The 24,602-nt window shown below is 39.5% G+C and overlaps 11 protein-coding genes across 14 annotated transcripts; 9 read left to right on the forward strand and 2 right to left on the reverse strand.

Annotated features, from left to right (window-relative positions):
- The first annotated feature begins 306 nt into the window (after positions 1 to 306).
- On the forward strand, positions 307 to 3,358 carry LOC136411689 (oxysterol-binding protein-related protein 11-like). Its single transcript, XM_066394347.1, has 5 exons — positions 307 to 390; positions 544 to 749; positions 1,811 to 1,940; positions 2,729 to 2,991; positions 3,209 to 3,358. The coding sequence occupies exons 1-5, from the start codon at positions 367 to 369 to the stop codon at positions 3,282 to 3,284; spliced, it is 699 nt and encodes a 232-aa protein (XP_066250444.1). The 5' UTR covers positions 307 to 366; the 3' UTR covers positions 3,285 to 3,358.
- Positions 3,359 to 3,760: 402 nt separating this feature from the next.
- Positions 3,761 to 4,699, forward strand: snf (U1 small nuclear ribonucleoprotein A snf). The gene is made up of 4 exons (XM_066394256.1): positions 3,761 to 3,875; positions 3,926 to 4,162; positions 4,232 to 4,473; positions 4,526 to 4,699. The coding sequence occupies exons 2-4, from the start codon at positions 3,926 to 3,928 to the stop codon at positions 4,683 to 4,685; spliced, it is 639 nt and encodes a 212-aa protein (XP_066250353.1). The 5' UTR covers positions 3,761 to 3,875; the 3' UTR covers positions 4,686 to 4,699.
- A 281-nt stretch (positions 4,700 to 4,980) lies between these two features.
- Positions 4,981 to 6,318, reverse strand: LOC136411615 (splicing factor C9orf78 homolog). Its single transcript, XM_066394255.1, has 6 exons — positions 6,063 to 6,318; positions 5,877 to 5,991; positions 5,689 to 5,826; positions 5,467 to 5,633; positions 5,221 to 5,417; positions 4,981 to 5,154 (listed from the first exon to the last, which is right to left on the reverse strand). Exons 1-6 carry the CDS (start codon positions 6,179 to 6,181, stop codon positions 5,024 to 5,026), a joined length of 867 nt encoding a protein of 288 aa, XP_066250352.1. The 5' UTR covers positions 6,182 to 6,318; the 3' UTR covers positions 4,981 to 5,023.
- Positions 6,319 to 6,669: 351 nt separating this feature from the next.
- Positions 6,670 to 9,357, forward strand: LOC136411793 (uncharacterized). Its single transcript, XM_066394509.1, has 7 exons — positions 6,670 to 6,954; positions 7,005 to 7,121; positions 7,171 to 7,358; positions 7,409 to 7,525; positions 7,572 to 7,848; positions 7,906 to 8,070; positions 8,123 to 9,357. Exons 1-7 carry the CDS (start codon positions 6,927 to 6,929, stop codon positions 9,328 to 9,330), a joined length of 2,100 nt encoding a protein of 699 aa, XP_066250606.1. The 5' UTR covers positions 6,670 to 6,926; the 3' UTR covers positions 9,331 to 9,357.
- A 2,316-nt stretch (positions 9,358 to 11,673) lies between these two features.
- Positions 11,674 to 13,018, forward strand: LOC136411666 (uncharacterized). The gene is made up of 3 exons (XM_066394321.1): positions 11,674 to 12,197; positions 12,253 to 12,533; positions 12,581 to 13,018. The coding sequence occupies exons 1-3, from the start codon at positions 11,711 to 11,713 to the stop codon at positions 13,016 to 13,018; spliced, it is 1,206 nt and encodes a 401-aa protein (XP_066250418.1). The 5' UTR covers positions 11,674 to 11,710.
- A 159-nt stretch (positions 13,019 to 13,177) lies between these two features.
- On the forward strand, positions 13,178 to 14,742 carry Syx7 (syntaxin 7). Its single transcript, XM_066394408.1, has 5 exons — positions 13,178 to 13,322; positions 13,376 to 13,500; positions 13,548 to 13,868; positions 13,917 to 14,047; positions 14,098 to 14,742. The coding sequence occupies exons 2-5, from the start codon at positions 13,401 to 13,403 to the stop codon at positions 14,344 to 14,346; spliced, it is 801 nt and encodes a 266-aa protein (XP_066250505.1). The 5' UTR covers positions 13,178 to 13,322; positions 13,376 to 13,400; the 3' UTR covers positions 14,347 to 14,742.
- A 460-nt stretch (positions 14,743 to 15,202) lies between these two features.
- Atac1 (Ada2a-containing complex component 1) lies at positions 15,203 to 16,730 on the forward strand. 2 transcript variants are annotated; one of them, XM_066394507.1, is made up of 5 exons: positions 15,222 to 15,462; positions 15,509 to 15,750; positions 15,803 to 16,167; positions 16,225 to 16,385; positions 16,438 to 16,730. In XM_066394507.1, the coding sequence occupies exons 1-5, from the start codon at positions 15,316 to 15,318 to the stop codon at positions 16,699 to 16,701; spliced, it is 1,179 nt and encodes a 392-aa protein (XP_066250604.1). In that variant the 5' UTR covers positions 15,222 to 15,315; the 3' UTR covers positions 16,702 to 16,730. The 2 variants fall into 2 exon arrangements, with proteins under 2 accessions (XP_066250603.1, XP_066250604.1); XM_066394506.1 differs by having other exon boundaries at positions 15,203 to 15,462; positions 15,803 to 16,385.
- Positions 16,731 to 16,893: 163 nt separating this feature from the next.
- LOC136411705 (transient receptor potential cation channel protein painless-like) lies at positions 16,894 to 19,911 on the forward strand. Of its 2 annotated transcripts, none has more exons than XM_066394365.1 (4): positions 16,894 to 17,050; positions 17,133 to 17,735; positions 17,793 to 18,075; positions 18,125 to 19,911. In XM_066394365.1, exons 2-4 carry the CDS (start codon positions 17,141 to 17,143, stop codon positions 19,875 to 19,877), a joined length of 2,631 nt encoding a protein of 876 aa, XP_066250462.1. In that variant the 5' UTR covers positions 16,894 to 17,050; positions 17,133 to 17,140; the 3' UTR covers positions 19,878 to 19,911. The 2 variants fall into 2 exon arrangements, with proteins under 2 accessions (XP_066250462.1, XP_066250463.1); XM_066394366.1 differs by having other exon boundaries at positions 17,799 to 18,075.
- A 324-nt stretch (positions 19,912 to 20,235) lies between these two features.
- Positions 20,236 to 22,071, forward strand: LOC136411706 (dehydrogenase/reductase SDR family member 7). 2 transcript variants are annotated; one of them, XM_066394367.1, is made up of 7 exons: positions 20,236 to 20,390; positions 20,690 to 20,839; positions 20,892 to 21,244; positions 21,298 to 21,417; positions 21,466 to 21,632; positions 21,684 to 21,747; positions 21,916 to 22,071. In XM_066394367.1, the coding sequence occupies exons 1-7, from the start codon at positions 20,270 to 20,272 to the stop codon at positions 21,955 to 21,957; spliced, it is 1,017 nt and encodes a 338-aa protein (XP_066250464.1). In that variant the 5' UTR covers positions 20,236 to 20,269; the 3' UTR covers positions 21,958 to 22,071. The 2 variants fall into 2 exon arrangements, with proteins under 2 accessions (XP_066250464.1, XP_066250465.1); XM_066394368.1 differs by lacking the exon at positions 21,684 to 21,747 and having other exon boundaries at positions 21,916 to 22,056.
- A 262-nt stretch (positions 22,072 to 22,333) lies between these two features.
- On the forward strand, positions 22,334 to 23,039 carry LOC136411685 (pre-rRNA-processing protein TSR2 homolog). The gene is made up of 2 exons (XM_066394343.1): positions 22,334 to 22,532; positions 22,592 to 23,039. The coding sequence occupies exons 1-2, from the start codon at positions 22,431 to 22,433 to the stop codon at positions 22,982 to 22,984; spliced, it is 495 nt and encodes a 164-aa protein (XP_066250440.1). The 5' UTR covers positions 22,334 to 22,430; the 3' UTR covers positions 22,985 to 23,039.
- Positions 22,986 to 24,451, reverse strand: HtrA2 (HTRA2-related serine protease). Its single transcript, XM_066394342.1, has 5 exons — positions 24,132 to 24,451; positions 23,764 to 24,083; positions 23,548 to 23,712; positions 23,262 to 23,490; positions 22,986 to 23,211 (listed from the first exon to the last, which is right to left on the reverse strand). Exons 1-5 carry the CDS (start codon positions 24,434 to 24,436, stop codon positions 23,040 to 23,042), a joined length of 1,191 nt encoding a protein of 396 aa, XP_066250439.1. The 5' UTR covers positions 24,437 to 24,451; the 3' UTR covers positions 22,986 to 23,039.
- Positions 24,452 to 24,602: the final 151 nt, after the last annotated feature.

A 24,602-nucleotide genomic window follows, 5' to 3' on the forward strand; every position in this document is an offset into this window, starting at 1 on the left:
AAATTCAAATTTGCCGCCGTAAAGTTGTTTCAAAAGTACGTGCTGCCATCTATGCTCCAACGACTGCAGCATGAATAGAATCTAGATACTTCTGCAAGTTCAATAAGGGCCAAAAAGAAAATTTTTATAATTTTACCAAAATTCATAACAGGGAAATAAATACTTTATTGAGTTAAATAATGTAACATTTTTAATATCTTTGACGCTCGAAGATACCTCGCGCACTACTTTAACGAAACAATCAATGAAAAACTCCGTATCTCTCTCTTATCTACTCATGCTTAATCTTGTTTCTCATCGCCCTCTGTGATCCACTACGCCCATGGCCTTCCTTGACGAAAGAGGGGATTAAAATTTTGACATTTCATGACGCACAACAAAAACATTGAGGTTATATCTTCACTATTTATTTATAATTAAAATTCCTTAAATCGATAAAAAAACCTTAAAACTTCGCCAATAGCCCCTAAAAAAGACCTCCCTAAAACACCTTTTGCAGCTCTTTTCTAGTGCCCTCAATTCTCAATGCTTTTCATGTTATAGTCTGTAATGGACCTCCACACCAAACAGAGGCAGTTCTCTGGTCAATTGTACAAGTATACCAATGTAGTTAAGGGTTGGCAACACCGGTACTTCTTGGTGGATGCCAATGCGGGTCTGCTGCATTATTACCTTTGTGAGGGTGAAAAACCTGAAGGTACTGTTCCGAGGGCTTCGTTACATCTTGCAGGAGCAGTGATATGTCCCAGGTAGCTGTGAGTTTTTATATTATATTACTATGTAAGTTAGAATGATTTTGGACTGTTCTCTGTCACCGTAATTGGCAGTATTAAGCAGAAATAGTCAGAGAATTTAGTAAGGTAAAATTTGATCATTAGCATTATCATCATGAGATCACAAAGATGACACACTGCAGACTGTAAGCCAATCACCCTTCGCAGGTGGACGTGTTTATAGCTACTTAGCTATGAGATACTTTTTTGGGGGTCTATTGACAAATATTGACAAACATTTCATACTTCAAATGAGTATAATTAGACATACATATTCACTGAATCCATTTGATTCATGTAAACCATACTTTTCATAAACCTATTCAAAAAGCATTTGAATAGCTAATGTTTAGATAAATTGTCCTATAATGCTATGAAACATTATGAGTATTTGTTGTGGGTATTCATTTTGCATTATATTTGTTATTACTTTTTACTTTTTATTTGACATCGTCATGTCTTGCAACTTGTGGATAATAAAGAGTTTTTCATTTGATTTAAACTTTAAGAGGTATTGCTTCACGCAGAGTGTATAGAAGCGATCCGCGTACCTAGAGGTTGACCAACACCTATGAATAGGTGCCCATTCCAAAACTAATCATTTTGTACCACTTGTCAATAACTCAAATGATCACTTACATACTTACGTCATATCCCCGCAAGCTTTAGGGGGCGAATTTTGAAACGCTCATTCCGGCCGCTGCTGATATAATCGCTGGCGTTATAACGATTCTTCGTTAAATAAAGACTCGGAATTTGTTAATTTCACACTTGAAACCCTCTAAATCGGGTTTTTAACTAACTTTTTTGACTGAAATTATCGGGAATTTCAAACAACGCCGCCATATTTTGTGAAATGGAAAAAACAAATAAGAACTGTCAAAAGGGTTGGTCGGTGATTGAGAAAACAGCCGTTAGTAATTAAAGGTCGCCACGATTCAGGGTTATACGTCATCAGATGCAGGCAACTGTGATGAATCATTTTGGTAATTTTTTCTGCGCTTCTGAAACGTTTTAAATAGTTTTTCTTTTATTAGCGAGGAAGATTCGAGGACATTTACTGTAAATTGCGCTTCTGGTGACATGCTGAAGCTGCGCGCCTCAGACGCCAAGGCGAGGCAGGAATGGGTGAATGGATTAAGGGCCGTAGCTGAGTCTCACACCAAGGTAAAACATTCAAATACCGAATTTTAATATCAACTTAATGCTCCAATCTCAACAATTTTGATCAAATTATGTGCACTCTGCGTGTTCTAAATATAGACGGCCTTATCTCTGCGCTTTGTAAGCTTCCGTTTGGCATTGTTTTTCTCTCCTACATACATACCAGGACAGTTCAACAACACTAAAACCCACATTTATCTCTAGAAGCGTTTCAATCCAAGTCCCTGGTATTGAAAGGTGAGATAACTGTGTAACAATATCAATTACAATTGTTTCCTGCACTCCCCTGTTCGCTTAATATCGCGCAGTAATTATAAGTGAAATGGCGAAGCTAAAAAATGGCCAATGTCCGAGTGCGGTTATACAACGTCTGAGCCAGTTTTAAGTCGTGCATAAATATCTGCGTTCAGTGCGGTTGTACGGCTGAGTAGCGACGGACAAGTCGTTAATACCTACGGAAGCCGCGATGAAGATCAAAAGGCGACTCAGTTTGATTCTTGGCGACCACAAGCATTCCAGCAAGTCCAGCAAGGAGGTTTGTTCACTTTTAAATGATCACCTCATCGATCACACTTTCCGCGTTAATCCAATTACAACTTATAAACCGCGAAGATTAGGAAGCCTTAAGTGGCGATATAAGATAAAAAGGCCATTAATTAAAACGTTCGTTTCTCGACGTGTCTCACTAAAATACCAAATAATGAAGTTGAAAAAGCGCTTAAGCTCCCTATTGAAGCAGGTGGACTTTCAAACTTACCAAATGTCAAAAGAGATTCATTTCTTTCACGCAGACGATTTCGGCCAACAGCCCGCCACTACCCCCTAAGGAGCATCTGGCAGTTTTAGACGCGTTGGGAAGCGTCCGCTCTCAGCTACACCAGACGGAACAGGCTGATACAGCTTTGTGCAGATCCATAGAATCGGCTGGGAGCAAGTTCTTCATTGACCCTAACCTGTTGCTGCTCAAAGCCACCTCAGCTGCTAGTCTGCATTGCCTCAACCAGTGCTTGAACATCCTCCAGAGAAACCAGCATGCTCAACAAGGGAGAACGGGGTTTGTGATAGACGACGATTAATATTTGGAGCGGGACTGTATAGGGCTTTTCAGCGGGTTTTGGGGAGGGGTTCGGGGAATGTGTGCGGGCAAGACTGCGTCATATCAAGTTTTAGATGGGTCTGTGAGTGATTAGGTGCAAATGAGTATTTAGGGTTAAGCGTCAAAAAGCGTGCTGAGACTTGGTAGTGCTATTAATTTTGTGTTGTTGATGTAGGAAGAATAAGGTGACAAGGTTGTCCCAAATGTCTGTAGTAAAGAAATTGGGGCTGAAGAAGTGGAATACCTTGTGAACATTTTTCAGGTTTGGAAATGGGGAGCTTTTGTATCTATACATTGTAAAAATTATTAAATGATATACATTTTTTATTATGGTTGTTTTCTTTTTAGAATTAGATAGTGCATACTCGATGACGTTACTTATTCATGTTTCACAACCATCAAACTCATGCATAATGAACTAAGCGCAGTTGCTAAATCTAAAAATTGCTTTATATTTCAAGATTTTTCAACAAGTTTAAATCATTTCGAAGTTATGGAAGTCATAGAATCTAATTCCAAGCGATTTCGTAATCGATTTACTTTATCTCTAAATCAATGGTAATATCTTTGAGTCTGCATTTTCTCGATGATTTTTGGAAATCACTTCGCTCAGTTAATGTGAGAATAATAGGCAACATCGTTCACAGATGTCAAACTGCACAAACAAAACAAAACGCCGTTTCAGACGACATTTTGTTTTTTGGTAAAGGAAGCTAGAGAAAGGAATCTCTAATTCTCTAATTCTTTCGAATAATTATTCATAAAAATCTAGAGCTTATTATTCTCAAGCTACATAAGACATTTAAGTGCACCCTAACTAAAACACATAGATCCCAAACAAGGTAAATAAACCTCTACCCGGCAGTATCTAACCTCACTCTTGCTCCTTCAGATGGACATTCGCCCGAACAATACGATTTATATCAACAATTTAAATGAAAAAATCAAGAAAGATGAGCTGAAAAAGTCCCTGTATGCCATCTTCTCCCAATTCGGTCAGATTATTGACATTGTAGCCCTCAAAACTTTGAAGATGCGGGGACAAGCTTTTGTTATCTTCAAAGAAATCCAGAGCTCCACGAACGCTCTCAGATCAATGCAGGGTTTCCCGTTTTACGATAAACCTATGGTTAGTGCCTTGATTACCAACATTTTGCAACTAATTTACTAGTCATTGTCACAACTCAATGAATTGCAGAGAATTCAGTATGCAAAAGGGGATTCGGATGTGATAGCTAAAATGAAAGGTACATTCCAAGAGAGGCCTAAGAAGGTGAGACCGCCTCAGAATCGGGAGGAGGACGTACCGAGGAAGAAAAAGAAGAGCAAGGACCCTAATAGAGCTGCTGCCAATGCTGAGCAGCCACCCAATCAAATTCTTTTCCTTACAAATCTCCCCGAGGAAACCAGTGAAATGATGTTGTCCATGTTGTTTAATCAGTGAGTTATTGTTGTTATGATGAGGTTTAAAATGTAAATTTTTTTTCTTAAGGTTCCCAGGATTCAAGGAAGTGCGTCTAGTGCCAAACCGGCATGACATTGCCTTTGTGGAGTTTGAGAATGAACTACAGTCAGCTGGAGCTAAGGATGCTTTGCAAGGGTTCAAAATAACACCCACTCATGCTATGAAAATATCCTTTGCTAAGAAGTAAATTAAGTGACAATATTGGAGACATAACTTATTTCTCCTTATCTTCCTCTTTTTCATCCCTCCCCTTCTGTCTTCTTGCCACCACTTTTATGGCTTGTACTGCAAAAAGGATTCTTGGGGTTTGTTCTTTTTCTAGTTGGTTTCAGCCAAATGCTCTGCTGCACAGGGAGGGCCAATAAGTGGCTCCATCCAGTTGCATATGCAAATTTATCCATAGTTTAATGTATAATTTAAGCTGTAGAATACAGCACAGATTTTTGTGTGAAACAGAAAAATTATATTTAATTGTTTAATTTTTTAAAACAAGTTAACATAACTTTATTCTTACAAATACTAAAACTATCGTCTGAACTGCTTCTTAAACTTCTCAAAGTGATAATCATCAGTAGCTTTCTCATCTTTCTTCTTGTATTTGTCATTCTGTAGATCCATTTTAGCCTTCTTTTTGGCTGCTTCTGATTCAATATTGACTGAGCAAATATAAAATTATTAAAGCTAAATTACCACACACCCACACTCCTTTAATTTTTACTTACATCTGTTCTGCTGTACAAAATTCACTGCCATGTTGGTGGGTACAAATTGTGAAGGTCCGTCCTTTTTGTTCTGCTTCTCCCAAAGTAGTCTCAATTTGGCTTCCTCAGTGGCCTCAATATTGCGAATCTTGGCTTCTATTCCCAAATCCACCTCTGGAATGCCACTTAGCATTTGGTTTGAGAGCATTTCCTCTGATCTATATTTTTGTAAAGTTATTTTTAAAAACTACAATTGTTGTTATTTACCTCTTGGCAGAGGATTCTCGTAAATACTCAGGAACTGCTCTCAGGGCAGCTTCTTCAGGACTTAAATATGTGCTTTTCTTTGATTTATCTTGCAACTGTTGCTCCTTCTCTGCTTTGCCCTTCCGTTTCGATAATTGCTCCTCTATGAATTTCATCATTTCTTCATCCTACATCAAAATCACTACTGCACACACATTCAAGAATTGAGGAATACAGCACAACCTCATCTCTCTTATTTGTCTCAACAGAGAACTGAGTCCCGATCCCTGTGTCATATGCATCATCCACCTGTTTCACTTTGCCTCCTTTTAAAGCCTGCATATTGATCATGCCTCCAGTCTCTACTTTAAATGGGTCCTCCTACACAACAAAGATAATGATTTTGTGTAATTTAAGTCTCAAGGACTTACAGCTGTCCCTTCACCTTCAGCTGAGCCTTTGGTTCCTAATGCAAGACCTATGAGATTGATGCCATGGGGGCGCTTTCTGAGGTTCTGGATTTCCCTCATTTCTCCTAACGTGTTCCTGAGGGTTGGATCAAATGGATTTTCATCAGTTCTAATGGGGTTTAGGACTGCTTTAGGGCTAAAACTAACCTAATTTCGACAGTCTCCTCATCATCACTTTCCTCGGTCTTTAGTTTCCGTCTCAAGTTCCTTGGTTTTTTAGGTTTTAATGTTATTTTCTCCGGTTCTGGGGCCTCAGATCCGTCCATTACAATAAGGTTTTCTAATTATTCATAAGTAAATACAGAACGTGTCTTCGTCGCACTACTTAGTAAGCTTCAAAATAGGTTTGATGGCAGTGGATCTCTTGTGTAAATAAAGGTGCAAATCTAAAGCTGCTTCTGTGTTTATTTGTAATAATAAGTAAGGAATAATGAGAATCGGTACGGTAAGGATTCCGTTTGTTTAATTATGCTTTAAGAAACTGCTATAACAGAAACATGCAACAACTCTGACGTCTTACTACTACATACTAATAAAGCTGCGTGCTTCAAGTCAAAAGAAACGTTTCTCTACTGTGCCTCCATCTACAGTACGGCGGCTGAAATTTCGTGGATCGCAAAATTGCGTTATATTCTTGAAACTCAGAATTCAGCTACTTGCGTATAGATGGCGACTCATGACAGTTTTTGAATAATAGGTTATCATATTAAACTGCCCTATATTTACAGACCTATATATGAAACTAATTAATTGGCAGGTATTAGTTGATGTTAATTACGTCAATAATGTATGGTTTAATTAAGCATAATTCATTTTCAAAGTTTACAATGCGTACAGTTGCGGGTTTCGTCCAACACATCATTCAAGTATAATCTAATCTGGTAAAAATCAAATCTATATCGGTGTAAATGGTGAAAAAACATACGATTTACATCGTCAGACCGCTAAACTAATTTACAACTTTTATTGCGTTTACTTGGGGTATTAGTATCTGTTAATACTATCAGACAAATGGAGCTAACTGATTGCCATAAACTCGGTTAGTATTATTTAACTCCTAAATCCATATATTTAATCTTTAATTTCTAGATGAGCGCCACTACCATTGCTCAGACTGCAATATCACCATGCACTTAAACGACAAAGACAAACACATCAATGGGGCCAAGCATAAGTTTAGAGAACGCAAAATAATCACTGGAATGCGTAAGTTGGTCTTTGACTCTCTCATAAGTATTTAACATTGAAAGATTAGCTGAGAGCCCCACAGTGGAGCCCCATCAGTTTGAGTGCACCATCTGCAAAACTAAATTTTCAAATAAGCATTTTTTCGAGATTCACCGGGGTAGTAAGACACATAAGAGGAATGTTAGGAGAGAGGAAAAAAAACTGGAGAAAGAGCCCTCTGAGTGGTCTGTGAAGCCAAAGCTTCCAGGACTTAAAGTATGATCAAGGGTCTCTATGTGAATGTAAATTATGTTGGCTGCTTTCAGGGCAGAAGTTTTCTCCGTACATCCTTGAAGATGCCCATTAAAAGCAGTGGTGGTGCAGCACTTGGTGAGTTCTTGCCGGAGCACCTTGAGGATTCAGATTACAAGAGCACTAGAGAGGTACTAGCTTTAATATATTTATACTGTATTGATTCATTTGTTTTAGAAATATCGTCCTAGAAACATGAATTACCCTGAAGGCTACAACAAGGCATACATCTGCACAGTGGCTGCCTACTGGGCAGTAAGCTTAGCCCTTGATAGTGCAATCAGCGACTTTAAAATCTGTCTCAATGATAAGGAATGGGGGGACTTTGGAGATGTTGTGATCCAAGTAGAGTTCAAGGAAACTGAGGAGCACTCTAAGGGCCTCAACACTACGTTTGCAATCCAATTTAAAGACATTTGCAGCAATGTCAAGAGTATAGACACATTAGCTGAAGGTCAGTTCTAATCCTCAGTTTTGGCCAATTTGATGAAATGTGCCATAAATTGAATAGGGAGGTTTTCTTTTGCGAAATTTCTAACGCAAATAAACAAAGTAAAGGTCAAGGATGAGCATAGCAAGTTTGTGGTATTCACCACCGCATTACCTAGCGGAAATATGGATAGGCAAATTCGGATAAAAACGGATTTGCTGCATAAAAGCGGGCAGGAATGTTCATGTAACTATCCCCTAAATTATAATATAAAAACATGGTTCAAGCATTATTTTAGGTGAGCTAAAAGAAACTTTAGTGGTAGCGAAGACCTTGAACAACCGCAAGAAGCTTCTAATAAACACTTCAGACGACAACGACAACATTTACTTCTTTTACTGCAAAGACAATATGCACATCTTATCTCGCTTATACTTGTACACGCATCAAAGCAAGCAGAAACACTTTGGGACGGAAATCAACGAATTAATTTCCGAACTCTTATATGAAGACACTAAAGTGCAGCTCCACAAGGAGATTATCAAGTTTATAGAGAATTGGAGCGATGGACTTCTGGGGGGAAGTTACAAGCTCAAGAAAGAGGACGTTTTGGTGAAACTTACTCATTTGCTGTTGAGCCCCTTCAAAGTTGCATCGCAAGCCCGGAGCACAGCTCAGATATGCGATTATAGCATTTGGCACCAAGCAATTTCCTCTGTGGACGTCACTGTTCTATCCCCACATCCGGCGATTGTATATAAACTCTGCGACCCATTGAATCAGAACATCGAGCAAATATTAGGCTTAAAGATTGACAGCAGCACGAGATCCATCGATCTGGGGCAGAACACTATTCAAAGGATCACAAATTCGGTACTTAAAATGTACTTGTTCGAGGAGACTTTAGGAGAGCTGCATGATCATGTTCCTCTAGATGTAGTATACGATTTCTTTTGGAAGGCAGGGCTAATGCCTCTCTTGCTCGAAGTCAAAGACCTAAAAGAGCAGCAACGAGTGTTGCATGTTGTGAGCATGGTTAAATCTTTAGGAATCACCAGACGATACTTCCTAATAACACCCGTTGAGGACATCAAAACTTCCTTGAGATACTATGTAAAAACTGTCTCTTTTTTTGTGAATTTGAGCAATTTGATCTCAAAACTGCCCCTAAAGGTGTTTAAGATGATCGCAATCAACATCACGGATAGTTTCTCGATAAGTCTACTGGACATCCTGGTGTGTGACGAATTTTTCCAGAACTCCGTAACGGCCCAAGAATTCTACGACATGTCGCTGGGAAACTACAGTTTCAAGTCTTTTAATAATAGTTTAGCGCGCAATCATGGTAATGTCACTCAGCTGGTTTTAGATGACAAAATGTTGATGACACTGAAGAAGGAGCTCAATGTGAAAGACGAGGTTAACCAACCCTTTCTATTTTTGTATGACGACGACAGCCAAGTCGAAAAAATTTTACGAGGTATCAACCCGAATTTATTTTCATAGCAAAATATATTTATTTGTCCAAATAGTGATTTTATTTCGTGCCCTTCTCTTAAAATACATTTTTCGCTCCAAAATTTAGTCAAAACACTGCTTGAACGTGATGAATTGTAACAAATCTAGCTAGGTTTCTGGATAAAATGGCGAATAACCTTCAGGCATATTCGTCTAATTCAAACCTTTAACTTTAATTACCCTGCCGACAAACAGAATCAGGTCGTTCACGACGATTTGGAAAATAAATGATTAGCTACAAAGTCTCCTCCAAAACTGGATCATCCACGAACGTAGCGACTGAAAATTATTCATTAAGAAAAAAACAAAAACAGACATATATATCGACTGCTTTGAACGGCCGCCGTAACCCCCCAACCTTTAGATAGGTTTACCTTGGAGGTAAATGAATGGAAGACACTGGTTAACCTTAAATAGGGGGTGGTTTTGAAACTGCAACATGTTGAGCTGGATTCCGAACTTGAACAGCTTGTGCACACCTAGCTGAGATTTATTTAATGCATTGATATCATAACTATTAAATAATCAAATCTTTTTCAAAATCTCTCTCAGCAGTAAAGTTGAACCAGGGTAGGGTCACTTGCGCCTCATACAACATGACGGTTTTTAGCAATGTGTGACAAAAATACCTGAATAGTGATAGAATAGTGATGTTCAATATAGAATATAGAACAGCATCGAAGATTTTAAAATCATGGTTTGGCTTGTTTAACTTCGCAAGAATCGCAACAAAAGCCTGGTTCATCTCTTCTTTTGTGCTTGGTAGCTCTAAGACGCTTAAAATCTCCGATACGACCTTTTTATTGAAAAATGGGGTCATAGAGGCTGTGGCGGCCAAAAGGGTTTGCACGGCGAATGGGGAAACTACGAAATTTTGGTTTTGCTTGGTGTCGCCTACTTCCTGAAAAGTCAGAAAGTTTGCTATTACCTATCGAATTTTGTGGATTCACTTTGTAAAACCTGGCCGCAAACTACGGTGTCTTCCGGGGAGGCCCAGACGAGAGTGAAGGCTAAAAGCAGCAGCAGCAGCATTGCGAAACGGGGACAAATACACTATTGAAATGAATATCGCAGATAATGCTGAGTTAAAATCATGTGGGCCTTTTATCTAAGGTGCCGAATGAGGCTAATCTTAATCTCGGTTAACACGATATTGGTTCTGATTGCCCCGAAATTTTTACCATTATCTAATATTAAAGCAAGCATAACGAGGCTTATCGCAAGTAATGCCACTTTGGGTTACTACTTGTTATAGGGCGAGATCAAAACTGGCCATAAACAACTTAGGTGACAACTTTTCCTTCTTTTTCTGTCTTTTTGGCAAAAACGGTGCACGTTAGAATGGGCGCATTCACCATTATGTTCTAACATGATACAATTAACCACCTGATCTTTTGATATTTTCCTTGATTCGTTTTCCAATGATCGCAATCATCATTACGTTCAGACACGACATAATTAACCATCACTTGATCTTTCGATATTTTTCTTAGTTCACTATCCAACGTTCGCATTCACCATTATGATCAGACACGACATAATTAACCATCGTTTGATATTTTAATGTTTTCCTGGATCCATTGTTTAACGATCGCATTCACTATTATGTCCAGATACGACATAATTAACCACGACCTCAACCCTTCACATTTTTCCTGACTCATTGTCCTCATGAGTTCATTCGCTATCTATCAAGGAAACTACCGTTTTTCGCTATTTCATCAGGTTTAAAGCTGTTTCCCTATTTTCGGTGCGTTTTCTACATTTTCCTTGCTTGCATATACTTCTCAAATAGAAATTAAACTCTGAAAACGACGATTACGATTTTCTGTATGGTGAAGCTCCTAAAAGTTTTGTTTATATTCTTTGTTCCGATCTCTCGAAATCTGGGCAGTTTAGCTGCTGGATAATTCTGCCTTCGTGGGTTGACTTTAAGAGTCAATGGAAAATGTTCATTATATATTTTTCCTATTGAATGCAATAGATTTCTAATGCGCAACACGAGTCTATAATTTACATACAAATAATCCATTGAATCCGGAAAACCTTGAGCGCTTGTTTGTGCAATTTATCTAAGGTGCATTTTTTTCACTGATGCACAAGTATTCTGTGAATGACGAATTTATCTATGATAGTCAGGGAGTAAATGACGAGCTAAAAACGCCCCTATAGAAGTCTGAATGAAATAATCTGCATTGCTCCATTGGGGAGTTCCTTACCCAGTCTTTAAAACTCACATTTCAATGGCAAAACCTGGAGAATCTCAATTAATGCAATGAATCACTGAGTCCCTTACTAAGGAAATTGTACACGAATTAACTCGGAGCACATAGAAAATTATTGCTTTTTGATCGTACAGTTACGAAACATGTTAAGTTCGGTTCAAAAATCCTTGGTCAATCAAGTAGCTCTAAAAGAGGGGTTCATTAACTATGAATTTTCTGTGGAAGAAATCAGCAAAATTGGGGGAAATTACTTGGGAACCATTTACAGAGTTACCGTAAAGGAAAAAGGTAACCACAAGCACAAAAAGTTTATTTTAAAGTGCGCTCTCAAGAACGTAGAAGTGCGCTCCGAGCTTCCGTTCCAGGACATATACCATAGGGAGCTGTTCATGTACCAAACAGTATTACCCACATTGGAGACTTTCCAGGAGAAAGTCGGCCTCGTAATGCCCTTTAAGGCTTACACCAAGTGTCTTCAGGGCTCCCTAGAAGAAGGGCAGGAGTGCTTGTTAATGGAGGATTTGGCTGAGATCGGATACAAAACGCTGGACGACAAGACTAAGCCCTTGGATCAAACCCACTTAGACCTAGTTCTTCACGAGGTGGCTAAACTGCACTCAATTTCCTTGGGTGAGGAAAGAAACTATCGGTGAATGAATGTAGATTACCACGAAAAACCTTCCAGCGATGCAACTTTTGGAGCCGGAAGCATTCCGAAGCCTCCAGAAAAATCTGCAGAATTACTGGGAAAAAAATGAGCATTTCCGTAGTTCCTTAAAGGAGAATCTGGAAAAAAGGATTGAAATTACTTTGAAGCTTCTGAAGGCGGACGCAAAGGCCGTGGAGGCCTTGGAGAGGTGCAAGAAAGAAATCAAGAGGATCGTGAAGGAATCTGCAGTGAAAGAGCAGCCTTTAGTGGTTATTCATGGGGACATTTGGTGCAACAATCTCATGTTTAAATATGAGGTAAGATCGTATTATTCTTGTTCAAGGGCCTCACAAGTGTCTTAAAGGACTCAGCCCTCCCCACCAATCTGTGCTTCCTGGATTGGCAAATCTCGCAGGTTCAATCGCCGGCAGTGGAGCTATTTTACCTTCTTTATCTCTCGGCCTCTAAAGAGGTGCTAAACCACCCTCAGCAATTCTTGGACACGTATTATCGCACCCTTAAAGACAATCTGCGGAGCGTGAACTGCGACATAGAGTCCATTTTGCCTCGGGATATATTTCGGAAACACTGTGAGAAGTTTGCGAAAATTTCCTTTGTGATTTTACTGGGGAATCTGCTCAAGTTGCTCAAAGACGAGAGCAAATCTACGAGTTTCAATGACGATGTGGAGAGCGGAAAAGGGATTTGGGAGCATTTTTTCCTTGACGAAGACGTCAGTGAGGCGTACTGTCAGAGGGTCAAGGATATCTTGTATATGCTGCTTGACAATAAATATATCTAGATTTCAAATCTTTGATTTAATTCTCTATAACAATTTATCAATGAAGAAAACGGGTATTCTTGACAATGGCGAAAGCGTTGCCCTGCTAAAAATTCTAAATCATCAAATTTAAACATGACGTGGCAATGCTGTACCATCAGCTGTGCATCAGGCGAAACCGCATGCGCGTATCTGTCACACTGACGTTCCCATTGTTTTCCTGTGTGCGTGACTGACTAATAATTTATTATCGATTTTCAACTTAATAAATCCATCTAATTATCGGTCAAAGTATAAATAACGAAGCGCATTAATGCCCTAAAAGGTAAGCAAACGAAGACGAATATCCTAAATACCAATTTCCTATAATTGCTACAGTCTTGCAAATACCATCAAAACAACTATGGACACCTACCAGAATGGGAGTCAGAATAGAGGCGAGCAAGATTTCCAGAAAGTGTGCCAAACCATCGGCTCCAGCATACAAAAAATATCCCAGAATGGTAAGTTCCTTCCTACAAACTTTGGCCGATAACTCAATCCCTTGTAGTCTCTGCAATGCAACGAATGGTTAGACAAATTGGGAGCCACCAGGACTCCCCAGAACTGCGCAAGAAACTTCACTCAGTGCAACATTACACTCAACAGCTGGCCAAAGATACCAATGGATATATTAAAGACCTCAACAACATCCCATCATCTACAAATCCTTCAGAGCAGCGCCAGAGAAAAATGCTACGAGAACGCCTGCATGACGAGTTTACCACCACTTTGAACATGTTTCAGCAAGTGCAAAGGAGCACTGCTGACAAAGAGAAGGATCAAATTAAAAAAACCAAACAGCAAGTCTATGGGGACCAACCATATTTGCGTAAGTTTTGGGACATTTCAGAGTTTTAGTGGTAACTAAGTCTTGCAGCTGGATTCAACAAGAAAGACCAGCAGTTAATTGAGTTGCAAGATGGAGCTGGGAGACAGCAAGCGCAAGTGCAAGAGGAGGCTGATTTGAGACAGTTGCAAGAGCAGGAGCTGGCTGTAAGGCAGCTGGAGGTAAATGTGCAAAAGTTTTATTGTGAAGTCAATAACATGGTTTTATAAAGAGTGACATCAGTGATGTGAATCAAATCTTCAAAGAGCTGGGACAGCTGGTGCATGAACAAGGCGTGGAAATAGACAGTATAGAGGCTTCAGTGGAAAGTACTGCAGATTACGTCCGACAAGGGGCTCAGCAGCTGCGAGAGGCTAGCACTTACAAGGATCGCATCAGGAAGAAGAAGCTGCTGATCGCAGGAATTGGGGCCCTAATTTTAGCTGTGATTATTATCATCATTATCTGCAAAACTTCGTAAAATGTCGAGAATTTATTGTTGTACAGAGATGTTCATAGTCAGTATTTGTTTTTTTTTTCTTGTTTAACAGTGCCAGAACTGTATTACAAAATTCCTTTAATATTGTCTATACTTGAGGGATATAGGGTTATCCATTATTGGCAATAAGTAGCTTGAAATATGGTTTGAGGTTCTCAAGAATCTCTCTATAAAGGTTTTTCAAACATCCTGTATATTATACTATAATCTATAAACATATTTATGATTAGATATTAGGAAGAAAATAGTGATTTTTACTCATTGAAACCAACCTAAGTGATAAGGTGACGCTGCTAATCTGTTAAAAATCTTTTCTTTTATTGTAAATTTTAATTTGTATATATTGCTGAAAACTTAAAATACCTACTTATTTATAAACTATTGTTTCTATAATCCCTACATCCTGAAAGATCAATTGGGAAACATGGTAAAAGTTCGACAACACTGCCACATATGAATGGATGCAACAAGGGAGGCGAACACCTCAGAAGCTTCAGGCAGCGCTGTCAAGTTGCTTTCAATTTCTAAGTTTTCAAGTACCACACTTAGTCCAAATTCAAATTAAGCTTTCCAAAAACACCAATCTGGCAACCATGAAAGATTAACTTTAATGTAAAAGACACTTAGAGTACAGTGTTGTATAGTGTGGCGTTACTACATGACGTATGATAATAGATACGTGTGCGCTGACACAGTTCAAACTAAGGATAGTGCTGTTTCACAAATAAGAGCGAAATAGACTGATTTTCTGGGATAACAAATAGCAAAGAACAAATTTACGCAACTTAACCTAACCTCTAAATGAAAATATTTTCATCGTACCCTAAATATTAAATGTTTCTTCCTTACGTTTGGCGAATTTCTGCCCATTCGCTTCTACATGTATTTACTCTTTTCTTTTTCTGAAAATCAAGTTTTAAATTGAAAATCTTTCCTCTACAAAAGAAGGCCATGGAGGACCTGACGCCGGCTTTCGACGTAGAAAACGATCTATTTAGCTTCGAAACGGATCACTTGGCTTTAAAAGGCAATGAGGACTACTGCGAGGTACTCAAAACTTTGGTCATCCTCTCAGCCCAACGCGAACAAGCCCTGAAGGTAAGTTAATCATTCCTAAGGGCTCCAAACACATTACACGCAATAGGACTACAAAACTGTTGCCGAACTGAGGTCAGCAGCCCTCAACGATCCTTTTGCAACTCTAGAGAAAATTCAAAATGGGCAAGATTTGGAAGTACCCGCTCTACTTCAATTACCCAAGTTGCCAGTAATTAATTTCAAGAAATATAAAGTGAAAGCGCCAGAGAGAGAATTAATGGAAATTTACTCAGATGTTCCTTTAGTGGAGGAGAAGACAGAAATTAACCAAAACCCTAACAATAATAGGTAGCTGGAATGCTCAATTTCATCTCGTTGTGTTAGTGAAGTGTGTATTTAGATCCTGGTCTCCAGAAGAGCAGAAACGTCTAGAAGAATTGCTGCAAATTTACCCCCCTGAACCAATAGAAATGAGACGTTTCCACAAAATTGCTAAAGCCCTAGGAAATCGCACTGTTCAACAAGTGGCAAGCAGGCTACAAAAATACTTCCTAAAGCTCTACAAAGCAGGCCTTCCAATTCCAGGAAGAATCCCTAAATCTGCAGAGAAATATCGGAAATCAGCCCAGCATAAGCACCAGAGGCATAACCACTATCTGTGGAAGCCAACTACCTTTTTTCCAGGCCTGAGTCTACCAGTGCAAATGGAAGATTTGAACAACATTCCTGGGCCCAGCACTGAGGCATCCAATTTACTCCCTAGTGGTAACAATACCATTGTTGTCTTTGTTATGTATTCCACAGCTGAATTTGCTTATTCAGAAAATGAAAACTACCTCATAAGGACTGACTACCATCAAGCTCCAGAAGCCACTGCCGAAATCACGCCAGAGCTTCAGCTGAAGCTTTTGAAACGAGTTCGAGAGATTAAAGGGCTGGAACAGGCTGACAGCTATTCACCCTTCACCCATGAGGGTTTCAAGGTATTTATCAATGCTGAGGTGGCGATTTTTAGGACTTCGAGTTAACTTGTAGTGTGACTACTGCGAGGACTCACCGATAATGGGGACGAGATGGCATTGCACTACATGTCCGGACTCGGTGGACTTTTGCACTGATTGTGTAGTGTCTCAGATGTATACAGAAACCCCCCATTCGTTGAGTCATTGGCTCGCCTGCTTCGAGGGAGCCTCCGAAAGTCTTCTTTTGGAGGACACCACTGGGCAGGAGTATGATAAGCAAATTAGTGAGGAGCTGAAGGGCAGAATTAATAATGAAATTGAAGAATTATCAGAGTAATCTTGAATAAACAAATCGATAAGGTTTTATATGGTTTTTTGGTGCCTGTATCAACTGCATTTAATGGACCCACATGTATTTGTAGTATAAAGTTATGGTCGTTAGCAATATTTAAACATTAAAACCAAATTTTATCGCGGATTCAAGGTCGCGGTGTTTATCCGAATTTAATATATTGGTGCTCACGCCGTCGAAACGAATTTCGCAGATTATTTTTAAACTGAAGATGTGAATGAACTTCCGAAGTCGAATAAACTTTTGCTGTAAAAATACTTGGTTTCCCGAATAAAAAAAAATGTTTTATCAGTGAATCTGGGGGCAAGTGCGGATCCCTAAAGTCTGAGATAAAGTGAGTTAAAACACAACTACGATAATATGGTTAAGATGATAATAACGATTTAAAAATAATACCGACTATTTCACAATTGTAGAGGCCACCATGAATCAGGCACAAGTGGCAATAGATCAGGACCTGGAAAAGGGCGAAAACCTTCCCCTATTGCCTTTAACCATCACAAGACCCTTGCCTAACCTTTTTAAGGCTGTAAACAGCAATGATCCACACCTCGAAACAATTCTCCAGGATCTCGATTGCAACCAAGACGTCCCAGAGTTCTTCCTCGATAAAACCCAAACTTTTCAGAACCTCCTGAGTGTGGCCTGCCAGCCCCATGTGACTACTGGCACTTTCCGCACCGTCTTCAACTACATAGTCAACAACAACCAGGAAACAAGATTCAGTTTTGAGAAATTCAGCGAGCCAGGTTGGTACTACTATGAACCCATTCATCTGGCATCCTACCATTTAAACGTGGAAAAATTGCGCTTAATCGTAAATACCCCGGTCAGTGCTAAGAGACTTAATGCTCAATCGATATTTTGCGAAAACGCTCTGCATGTGCTTCTGCAATACGGTGGCAAGATTGAGTCATACAACGTGCTACTCTCCAATGGGCGGGAGAGACGCGTGTGCCATGTCATCACCAAGGAGTTGGAGGAGATTGTGGAGTGCGCCAAAATACTGATCGATGCAGGTATGACGTGCAATGTTCCAATGTTTAAGGTGCAATATATGAGAGTTGTGTGAAAAGGTATAGATGTGAACCATAATGATATGTGGAACGAGACCCCTCTGCTAATCGCAGTGCGCTACAAACTGCTGGGGGTAATCAAGCTATTGCTCATGAGCTCTTACATCAATTTGAACACGTGTAAGGACTTGTCCAGTGGAAAGTCTGCCCGGGATTTGCTCAAGGAGAACCAAATCTACTTGGATCACTTGGATAGATGGAATTTAACCAACTCGTCTCCAGTGGAGGAAGTCAGGACTCTTTTCACTTACTTGAAGAGCGGAAATGAGGACATGTTTCTGAGGTAAAAAAATTCCCTTCAATCCAGTTCTAACTAACCCACCTTTAATTAGATATAACAAAGAAGACATCGTGTCGTTCGTTAATGACACTGACGGTGGGGAAATCACCATGCTCCAGCTCTGCCTAATCAAAGGCTTCACTGAATACTCGAAAATAACTCAGACCTTCCATAAAGAAACTGACATTCTCAAAAGCCCCCTTGTGGCTTTTTTCTGCTCCCGTGGTTTTTGTAGAAGTGTAGATCACCTCCTCAACAATTGGGCGGATGTAATGGCCCCTGGCCCAGGAGGACGAAACGTGATGGAAATGGCGGTCAAATTGGGATACTTTCCCTTCTTAGCAATGCTCTTAGAGCATAAGAATTGCCCGATCTCCATAGACTATGTGATTGAGATTTTACAGAAAATCGATGAAGGTTGTTTTGTTGAAGAAGGTCAAACCAATAGGTGGTATGTGCTGCACTTGCTAATTAGCAAACTGGAGAGCTCTGACAAGGTGGGTGATTTGATTTATCATTTAGGCCAAGAGCACCTGAACAGGTTCCTGAATTTGTATTTGGCGCATAATGGTAGCAACAATAAGTATAAGGAGAATATTTGCCAACTGTTGCGAATGGGGGCTACTGTGATTGGGAAGCTCAAAGAGATGTCTTATGAGATTTTAAAGGCGCACTTGGACGAATGCATCGATAGTGGCAACAATATTTGCTATAATAGTGTGGTTAAAGACGATAATGAGAAATACTCAGAGATCGATGCGTTGCATGCCCTATGTCTAGACTACAAGAAAAGAGAGCTTCTAAACCACCCCGCTCTCATCTATTTAGTGCACTCAAAGTGGCTCAAATGTAAGAAATTATTCTACTTAAATCTGACTCTCTATTTTCTGTTCCTGCTGACGCTCTATCCCTACGTAGTCTTCTTGGAGACGAACACCACAAACTCCGTTTTAACGGGGCTGTTTTTGTTTTTTCTCACCGTGCAAACTGCGAAAGAACTGATGCAACTGGCGCTCTACTGGAAGCGCTATTTCTGGGACGTGTTTAATTATCTAGAAATCTCAGCCAATGTCATGTGTTACGCGATATTACTCACTCAAAACAAGCTTTGTATGGTCGGCGCCATCCTTCTATGCTCTTGCATTTTCATGCTCATGCTGGGGCAACTACCCAAGTTCACCAAATACATGATCATCTTCAGTTCCACTAGGTACTTCCTTGAATATGCCGCCTTTTACTTCATTCAGTTCTTCTCCTTCGCTGTCTGTTTCTTCATCCTCCTGCGCCCTAAGGACCCGGACAGTAACGTCTTCGAGAGGATTCCAATGCAGCTCTTTGACACTCTATTCTTCTTCATTGGTCAATATGACTTGGACGCGAATTCTCTAGGGAAATTCCCCATTTTCGGGCGATGCATAGTGGCGTTGTTCGCGTTCTACATGACCATTATCCTTAACAACCTCCTAGTCGGGCTAATAGTGACCGACATGGACACCATTCAAAGAAACGGAAAGCTGCAGCGGCAAATCAAGGCAATACGCTCCGTTAAGCGTATTGAGTATTTCTTGGAGCAGTTCTTCAAACGTGTTAAGTGGGAATGGTTGAGAAACTACTGTGATACCACGGTGTTTCAACCTGGAACACATAAAATAATGGAGATTTCTAGCTGCAACCTGCAGGCCTTCGACGAGGATGCTAAGGAGTGGCTATCGAGGATTCATGAGAATCGAGTTGCTCGGAAAAATGTTCTATGGTCCTTATATGACTATATCGAGGATGGAGTTAGAGGCGATCCGGGGAGGTGAAATAGTGAGGGTGAATAGGAGTATCTTGGTTAAGTTGGGCAAGCTGGAGAAGCAGATATATACGTGACACCAGCATAGTTGAGATTATACTGTATAGCACTAGATTAAATATATATACTATATATATATATTTTTTTTAAACCTGTCAAACTCCTATCAAGCATACTTCTGTCAAAGACAATACGCGACACAGATTCTCTCCTCCCAATTTTACGAATCCTAAAAGATCTGAAATATCGAAAATATGGCAACACAGCGAATCGAATTTATAATAATTGAAAGGGCGTACCGACGTGCTCTTGACCTTCGTATTAATGAGCTTAGTATCATGGCTTTACTGATAAGATAAATAATGTTGTGCCTCAAAGCTATAATTTAAAGGCATTACAGATATGTTTTTCACGGTGATCGGAATCGGGGTGTTCGCCTACAGTTGCTTTTACCTCGTGGCAACGACCTTATTTGATTGCGATGTCCTCATGGGATTTTTGGACAAGTTCGGCAAATCCCCACGTAAGTGGTTTTCACATAAAATAGAGAAAACGTGAAGCAATCAGGTGTGGGAATATGTAAACAATCAACGGCGATTTGGGGTAACAGCGTGCCCTATGAGTACTGCCCGTGACAATAAAGTCTTTCATATAGTCACATTATTTCGGCGAGGAAATGTCCATGCCTCTGGCAATTACTGTTGTAATAATGGTCATTGGAAGGTTACTTAAAAATTCCAAATGACCTTTACATAGTTCTCATAAATAGCTCGTACCATTAACTTAACTAGCAATTACACATTAAAATAAATACCCTTTCAGGTAGACTGAAGGGAAAAGTCGCCTTCATAACTGGCGCCTCCAGCGGCATTGGAGAACACACTGCCTATGCCCTAGCCAAAGCAGGGGTGAAGCTAGTCCTGACAGCCCGCAGAAATCAAGAGCTGCAGCGTGTTAAACATCAATGCCTAGGCAAGCTTCCCTTCTCCTTAAACCTCCCTATTATCTCTCCTTAAAACTGCAGCTTTTGCCGAGGGGTTGCTAGAGGAAAATGACATCCTGGTCATCCCCATGGATGTCCTGGACATGACATCCCATAAAGCCCATTTCCAACACGCAATCCGACACTTTGGCCAAGTAGATATTTTGATTAACAATGCTGGCAGGTCTCAAAGGGCAATTTGGGACACCACAGAGCTGTCTGTGGATAAGCAGATGTTTGAATTAAACGTTTTTGCTGTGATAAACTTGACCCGAGTGGCCCTTGAGCATTTTAATATGAGGGGTGAGGGGCATGTGGCTGTAGTGTCCAGTTTGGCTGGGAAAATTGGAGCTCCCTACTCAGGGGCGTACACTGGGGCGAAACATGCCATTCATGTACTTACTATCTATTATTGCTTTTTGCTTATGAGTATAGAAAGAGATTTTAGGGGTACTTTGATTCCCTGAGGATCGAAAAAATGGAAAAAAACATCCACGTGACTATCTTGTGTCCTGGGCCAGTTTTCACCAATTTTCTTGCAGAGGCCTTTACAGACAAGGCTGGAGAGGTTCTACATATATATATTTCAGAATGAAAATTGATGATTTTTGTGCAGAAATTGCAGGGAGTCACCACGCCCACTGATCGTAGGATGACTGCAGAGCGATGTGGGCATCTAAACGCAGTGGCGATAGTCAATAAAGTGAGAGAGGCCTGGATGGGACCTTTCCCTTTTGTCGTCATAACTTACGTATCCGTCTATTGCCCCATTTTTAGCAATATGTAAGTGCTGGGTTTACTTAAATCATGATATTTTAATGGAAAAGATTTCAGGATCTTAAAAATAGTAGGGGCGAAGAAGATATTTAATCTCAGAGACAGTAAAGATCCCATTGAGGTACGGGTAGTCGAGAGATAGTGATAATTGTCCAGTTTTGTTCATTTTCTTGTTATATGTACTTAATGTGACTTGTTTTGCTCCTAGATTTCCTTGTTTTTGCATGTATGCTTGGGTCTTATTAACGCTCCTTTGTTATAATATTGACAATTACATCATTTTTTTTAGACCAAGGAGCCAAAGGAGAGAGCCAATGGTGATGGGTCCTAGTTTTCTTTAGAACAAAAGATTACTAATAAAATACAGAAATCTTATATAATTTTCAGTTCACTAAAACAGAAAGACTTACTATTTATTACTGCCTTAATATATAAATCATCTGTGAAATGCACAAATTAATAAATATGAATTACTTAATTAAAATAATTGCGTTTGATTGCTTTGTCAAGCGCGGAACATTTCGTTTTGTATTAGAAAACGGAGACCACCTAGAATAAGGTTGACTACGTATGATTGCGTCACAAAACCTCCGCCATGTTTAATGCAAGTATGAGACGCACTCATTTGTAATGAGATGGAAAAAGAAAGAATATTTCTATGACAATTGAACACCAACCAGTTAAAGTAAAAATAAATAAAGGAGGTTATATTTGCTTTGCATTAAAAAATCCACTTTATTCTTTATTTGAGGCCAAAAACTCAATTTTTTAACCAGTTGCAACCTACGCAACAGCAACTTCACAATGGAAGAACCATTTGCCAGGATTGTATCCCAAATATTCAACAACTGGACGGCTCTGAGGCTTGCAGTGGACCATTCAATGGGAGGCCCCAACAGCAAACAAGTACTTTCCCCATAACTTGCTTTTTTACCTTACCAATTAACCCTTGTAATATATTTTAGGTGGCAATTGATTTCATCAACTACATGGTGCAATTCTGCCTCAACAAACCACATGTAGAAGCTGAGGACATACAAATGGCCATCGAAGATATTTTGGATGAAGAATTTGATACTGTGTGTGAAGATGACTCTCCCAAACAAATTTCTCAGTTGCTTTATATGTTTTTGAAACTATTAAAGGAGGGCAAAACTCATGAATTTGAGATTGAGTTCCAAAAACTGCCTGTTGGAAACACATCGTGGTCAAATGAGTCAAGCAAAATGGAGCCTAATAAAAGCGTTGAAAATGAGGCTTCTTCAAATGATAGTGATAATGACTGTGATGAAGCAGGAACTGGAGCTCCAATGGAGCAGGATGAATGGATTGAAGTCAAGACTCGCAGAAAAAGATAGGTTCAGTTATAAATATTTAATATCTACAATAAATTAACAATAATCAATGTTATAACTAGCTCAACTCCTCAGGTTGTATGTTGACCTCAAACTGTTTTCCTCCTCTTTGAACAGACATTTTTAAATTCCTTGCTGAGGTCTTCTTAAGGATATCATACACATCATGAGCCCCAGTTATTTGTTTTCCATCTATGTGGGTCACAATGTCTCCTTGTTGAAGGCCTCCTCTGAAAGTTTATTATAAGAACAATTTTTAATACTATAATTTAACACTAACTGATGAGCTGGAGAACCTTGAATGACCCTCCAAACCAACACTCCTCCCTTAAAATCGTGAGGTAAATGACTATCCTGTTTGTGAACTAACTCATTAATAAGCTGTGGGGTCAGTGTAAACATGGTTATGCCCATATACAGTTTTTTTGGAGTATCTGCAGACTTCTTAGGACCCTTAGTTTTCTTTAAAAAGGCTTTCACATAATCTATTGGTATTGCAAATGATATCCCTGAGGAATATTACATAGACATAAACAATTGGAATAGTTATGGATATAACAACTCACCTGGAGTAACCTTCATACTATTAACCCCAATAGCCTCACCATCAAGGTTGACCAGAGGCCCTCCTGAATTACCAAAAGTAATTGCTGCATCTGTCTGAATATACACCATATCTTTCCCCATAAGTCCTAATTCATCAGACCCTCTTTGGGCTGAACTAACAACCCCTGAAAATACCTTAAATTTTCCTAGCTTCATTAACTAAAAACCTGCACTACCTGTGGTCACAGTGTTGCTCAAAGCCAAAGGGCTGCCAATAGCCACGATAAACTCGCCAGGCTTCAAATCAGCAGAATTTCCAAGCATCATTGTTGGCAAGTTGGTGGCAGGTATTCTTACTGTAGCTAAATCACTTTTAAGGTCTATATCTTCAACTACACCCACAAAAGTTCTACCATCTATCAGTTTTACCTCCACTCTGGCTGATGGCTTATTTGTTACCACATGGGCGTTTGTTATAATCAAGCCATTAGACTCGATAATGAAACCTGAACCATTAGACAATGTCAAGGGTCGTCCAGTGAAGAAATCTGCCCGCCTATGATTGGGGGTCTGGCAAATAAGTCAATTTTGTGAATCACCTTACCTAGGGTCTTTTATTTCAATATACACAACTGCAGGGGCAGATTTTTCTACTACATCTGCTATAAAGTTAAATTGCTGTCTTCGTCCTGCTAAGGGTTTATTCTCGAATTTTGAGGCTGCGCTCACTTGAGGAAACAACTTTTCTTTTATTAATTTGTATGTTAAATAACTGGAACACACTACGACAAGGCTTAGAAGGGCTCTATTTTGCTGTTTATTTCGAGAGTACCATGGCCATGGTATTTTCGTTATAGAAGCGGCATTCTTTTTATTGTAATTGGAAAAATTGGTTTTGGGTATTTTCATGGGGCCCAGGTTGCGTCTAAATAGTAATTTGGGCCAAAAAGACATTAAAAAATGTATTTATTTGGAGGATTGGTTAAAATTATAAGTTTCTTACTACTCTAAAAGCTAGGTTATGTAAAATGTCAAAATCAGATTATTGAGATGACGTCATTGATTCTTGTCCTTA

The sequence above is a fragment of the Euwallacea similis genome, chromosome 10 (assembly GCF_039881205.1).
Source record: "Euwallacea similis isolate ESF13 chromosome 10, ESF131.1, whole genome shotgun sequence".
NCBI lineage: Eukaryota > Metazoa > Arthropoda > Insecta > Coleoptera > Curculionidae > Euwallacea > Euwallacea similis.

Bases quoted from the DNA above. Each gene is read 5' to 3' on its own strand.
- LOC136411689 (XM_066394347.1), top strand. From the start codon at position 367: ATGACGCACAACAAAAACATTGAG. The intron at 750-1,810 runs GTAGCTGTGAGT...TTCTTTTATTAG, and splicing joins GGAGCAGTGATATGTCCCAG to CGAGGAAGATTCGAGGACAT. The intron at 1,941-2,728 runs GTAAAACATTCA...TCTTTCACGCAG, and splicing joins TAGCTGAGTCTCACACCAAG to ACGATTTCGGCCAACAGCCC.
- snf (XM_066394256.1), top strand. From the start codon at position 3,926: ATGGACATTCGCCCGAACAATACGATTTATATCAACAATTTAAATGAA. The intron at 4,163-4,231 runs GTTAGTGCCTTG...AATGAATTGCAG, and splicing joins CGTTTTACGATAAACCTATG to AGAATTCAGTATGCAAAAGG. The intron at 4,474-4,525 runs GTGAGTTATTGT...TTTTTTCTTAAG, and splicing joins TTGTCCATGTTGTTTAATCA to GTTCCCAGGATTCAAGGAAG.
- LOC136411615 (XM_066394255.1), bottom strand. From the start codon at position 6,181: ATGGACGGATCTGAGGCCCCAGAACCGGAGAAAATAACATTAAAACCT. The intron at 5,634-5,688 runs GTTGTGCTGTAT...ATTTTGATGTAG, and splicing joins AGACAAATAAGAGAGATGAG to GATGAAGAAATGATGAAATT. The intron at 5,418-5,466 runs GTAAATAACAAC...ACAAAAATATAG, and splicing joins CGAGAATCCTCTGCCAAGAG to ATCAGAGGAAATGCTCTCAA.
- LOC136411793 (XM_066394509.1), top strand. From the start codon at position 6,927: ATGGAGCTAACTGATTGCCATAAACTCG. The intron at 7,849-7,905 runs GTCAGTTCTAAT...TAAATTGAATAG, and splicing joins TATAGACACATTAGCTGAAG to GGAGGTTTTCTTTTGCGAAA. The intron at 8,071-8,122 runs GTAACTATCCCC...GCATTATTTTAG, and splicing joins AAGCGGGCAGGAATGTTCAT to GTGAGCTAAAAGAAACTTTA.
- LOC136411666 (XM_066394321.1), top strand. From the start codon at position 11,711: ATGTTAAGTTCGGTTCAAAAATCCTTGGTCAATCAAGTAGCTCTAAAA. The intron at 12,198-12,252 runs GTGAGGAAAGAA...AAAACCTTCCAG, and splicing joins ACTGCACTCAATTTCCTTGG to CGATGCAACTTTTGGAGCCG. The intron at 12,534-12,580 runs GTAAGATCGTAT...AGTGTCTTAAAG, and splicing joins ATCTCATGTTTAAATATGAG to GACTCAGCCCTCCCCACCAA.
- Syx7 (XM_066394408.1), top strand. From the start codon at position 13,401: ATGGACACCTACCAGAATGGGAGTCAGAATAGAGGCGAGCAAGATTTC. The intron at 13,501-13,547 runs GTAAGTTCCTTC...AATCCCTTGTAG, and splicing joins ACAAAAAATATCCCAGAATG to TCTCTGCAATGCAACGAATG. The intron at 13,869-13,916 runs GTAAGTTTTGGG...TAAGTCTTGCAG, and splicing joins TGGGGACCAACCATATTTGC to CTGGATTCAACAAGAAAGAC.
- Atac1 (XM_066394506.1), top strand. From the start codon at position 15,316: ATGGAGGACCTGACGCCGGCTTTCGACGTAGAAAACGATCTATTTAGC. The intron at 15,463-15,508 runs GTAAGTTAATCA...TACACGCAATAG, and splicing joins AACGCGAACAAGCCCTGAAG to GACTACAAAACTGTTGCCGA. The intron at 15,751-15,802 runs GTAGCTGGAATG...GTGTGTATTTAG, and splicing joins CAAAACCCTAACAATAATAG to ATCCTGGTCTCCAGAAGAGC.
- LOC136411705 (XM_066394365.1), top strand. From the start codon at position 17,141: ATGAATCAGGCACAAGTGGCAATAGATCAGGACCTGGAAAAGGGCGAA. The intron at 17,736-17,792 runs GTATGACGTGCA...TTGTGTGAAAAG, and splicing joins CAAAATACTGATCGATGCAG to GTATAGATGTGAACCATAAT. The intron at 18,076-18,124 runs GTAAAAAAATTC...ACCTTTAATTAG, and splicing joins AATGAGGACATGTTTCTGAG to ATATAACAAAGAAGACATCG.
- LOC136411706 (XM_066394367.1), top strand. From the start codon at position 20,270: ATGTTTTTCACGGTGATCGGAATCGGGGTGTTCGCCTACAGTTGCTTT. The intron at 20,840-20,891 runs GCAAGCTTCCCT...TTAAAACTGCAG, and splicing joins TGTTAAACATCAATGCCTAG to CTTTTGCCGAGGGGTTGCTA. The intron at 21,418-21,465 runs GTTCTACATATA...ATTTTTGTGCAG, and splicing joins TTACAGACAAGGCTGGAGAG to AAATTGCAGGGAGTCACCAC.
- LOC136411685 (XM_066394343.1), top strand. From the start codon at position 22,431: ATGGAAGAACCATTTGCCAGGATTGTATCCCAAATATTCAACAACTGG. The intron at 22,533-22,591 runs GTACTTTCCCCA...AATATATTTTAG, and splicing joins GAGGCCCCAACAGCAAACAA to GTGGCAATTGATTTCATCAA.
- HtrA2 (XM_066394342.1), bottom strand. From the start codon at position 24,436: ATGAAAATACCCAAAACCAATTTTTCCAATTACAATAAAAAGAATGCC. The intron at 23,713-23,763 runs GTAGTGCAGGTT...AGGTATTTTCAG, and splicing joins GAGCAACACTGTGACCACAG to GGGTTGTTAGTTCAGCCCAA. The intron at 23,212-23,261 runs GTTAGTGTTAAA...ATAAACTTTCAG, and splicing joins CAAGGTTCTCCAGCTCATCA to AGGAGGCCTTCAACAAGGAG.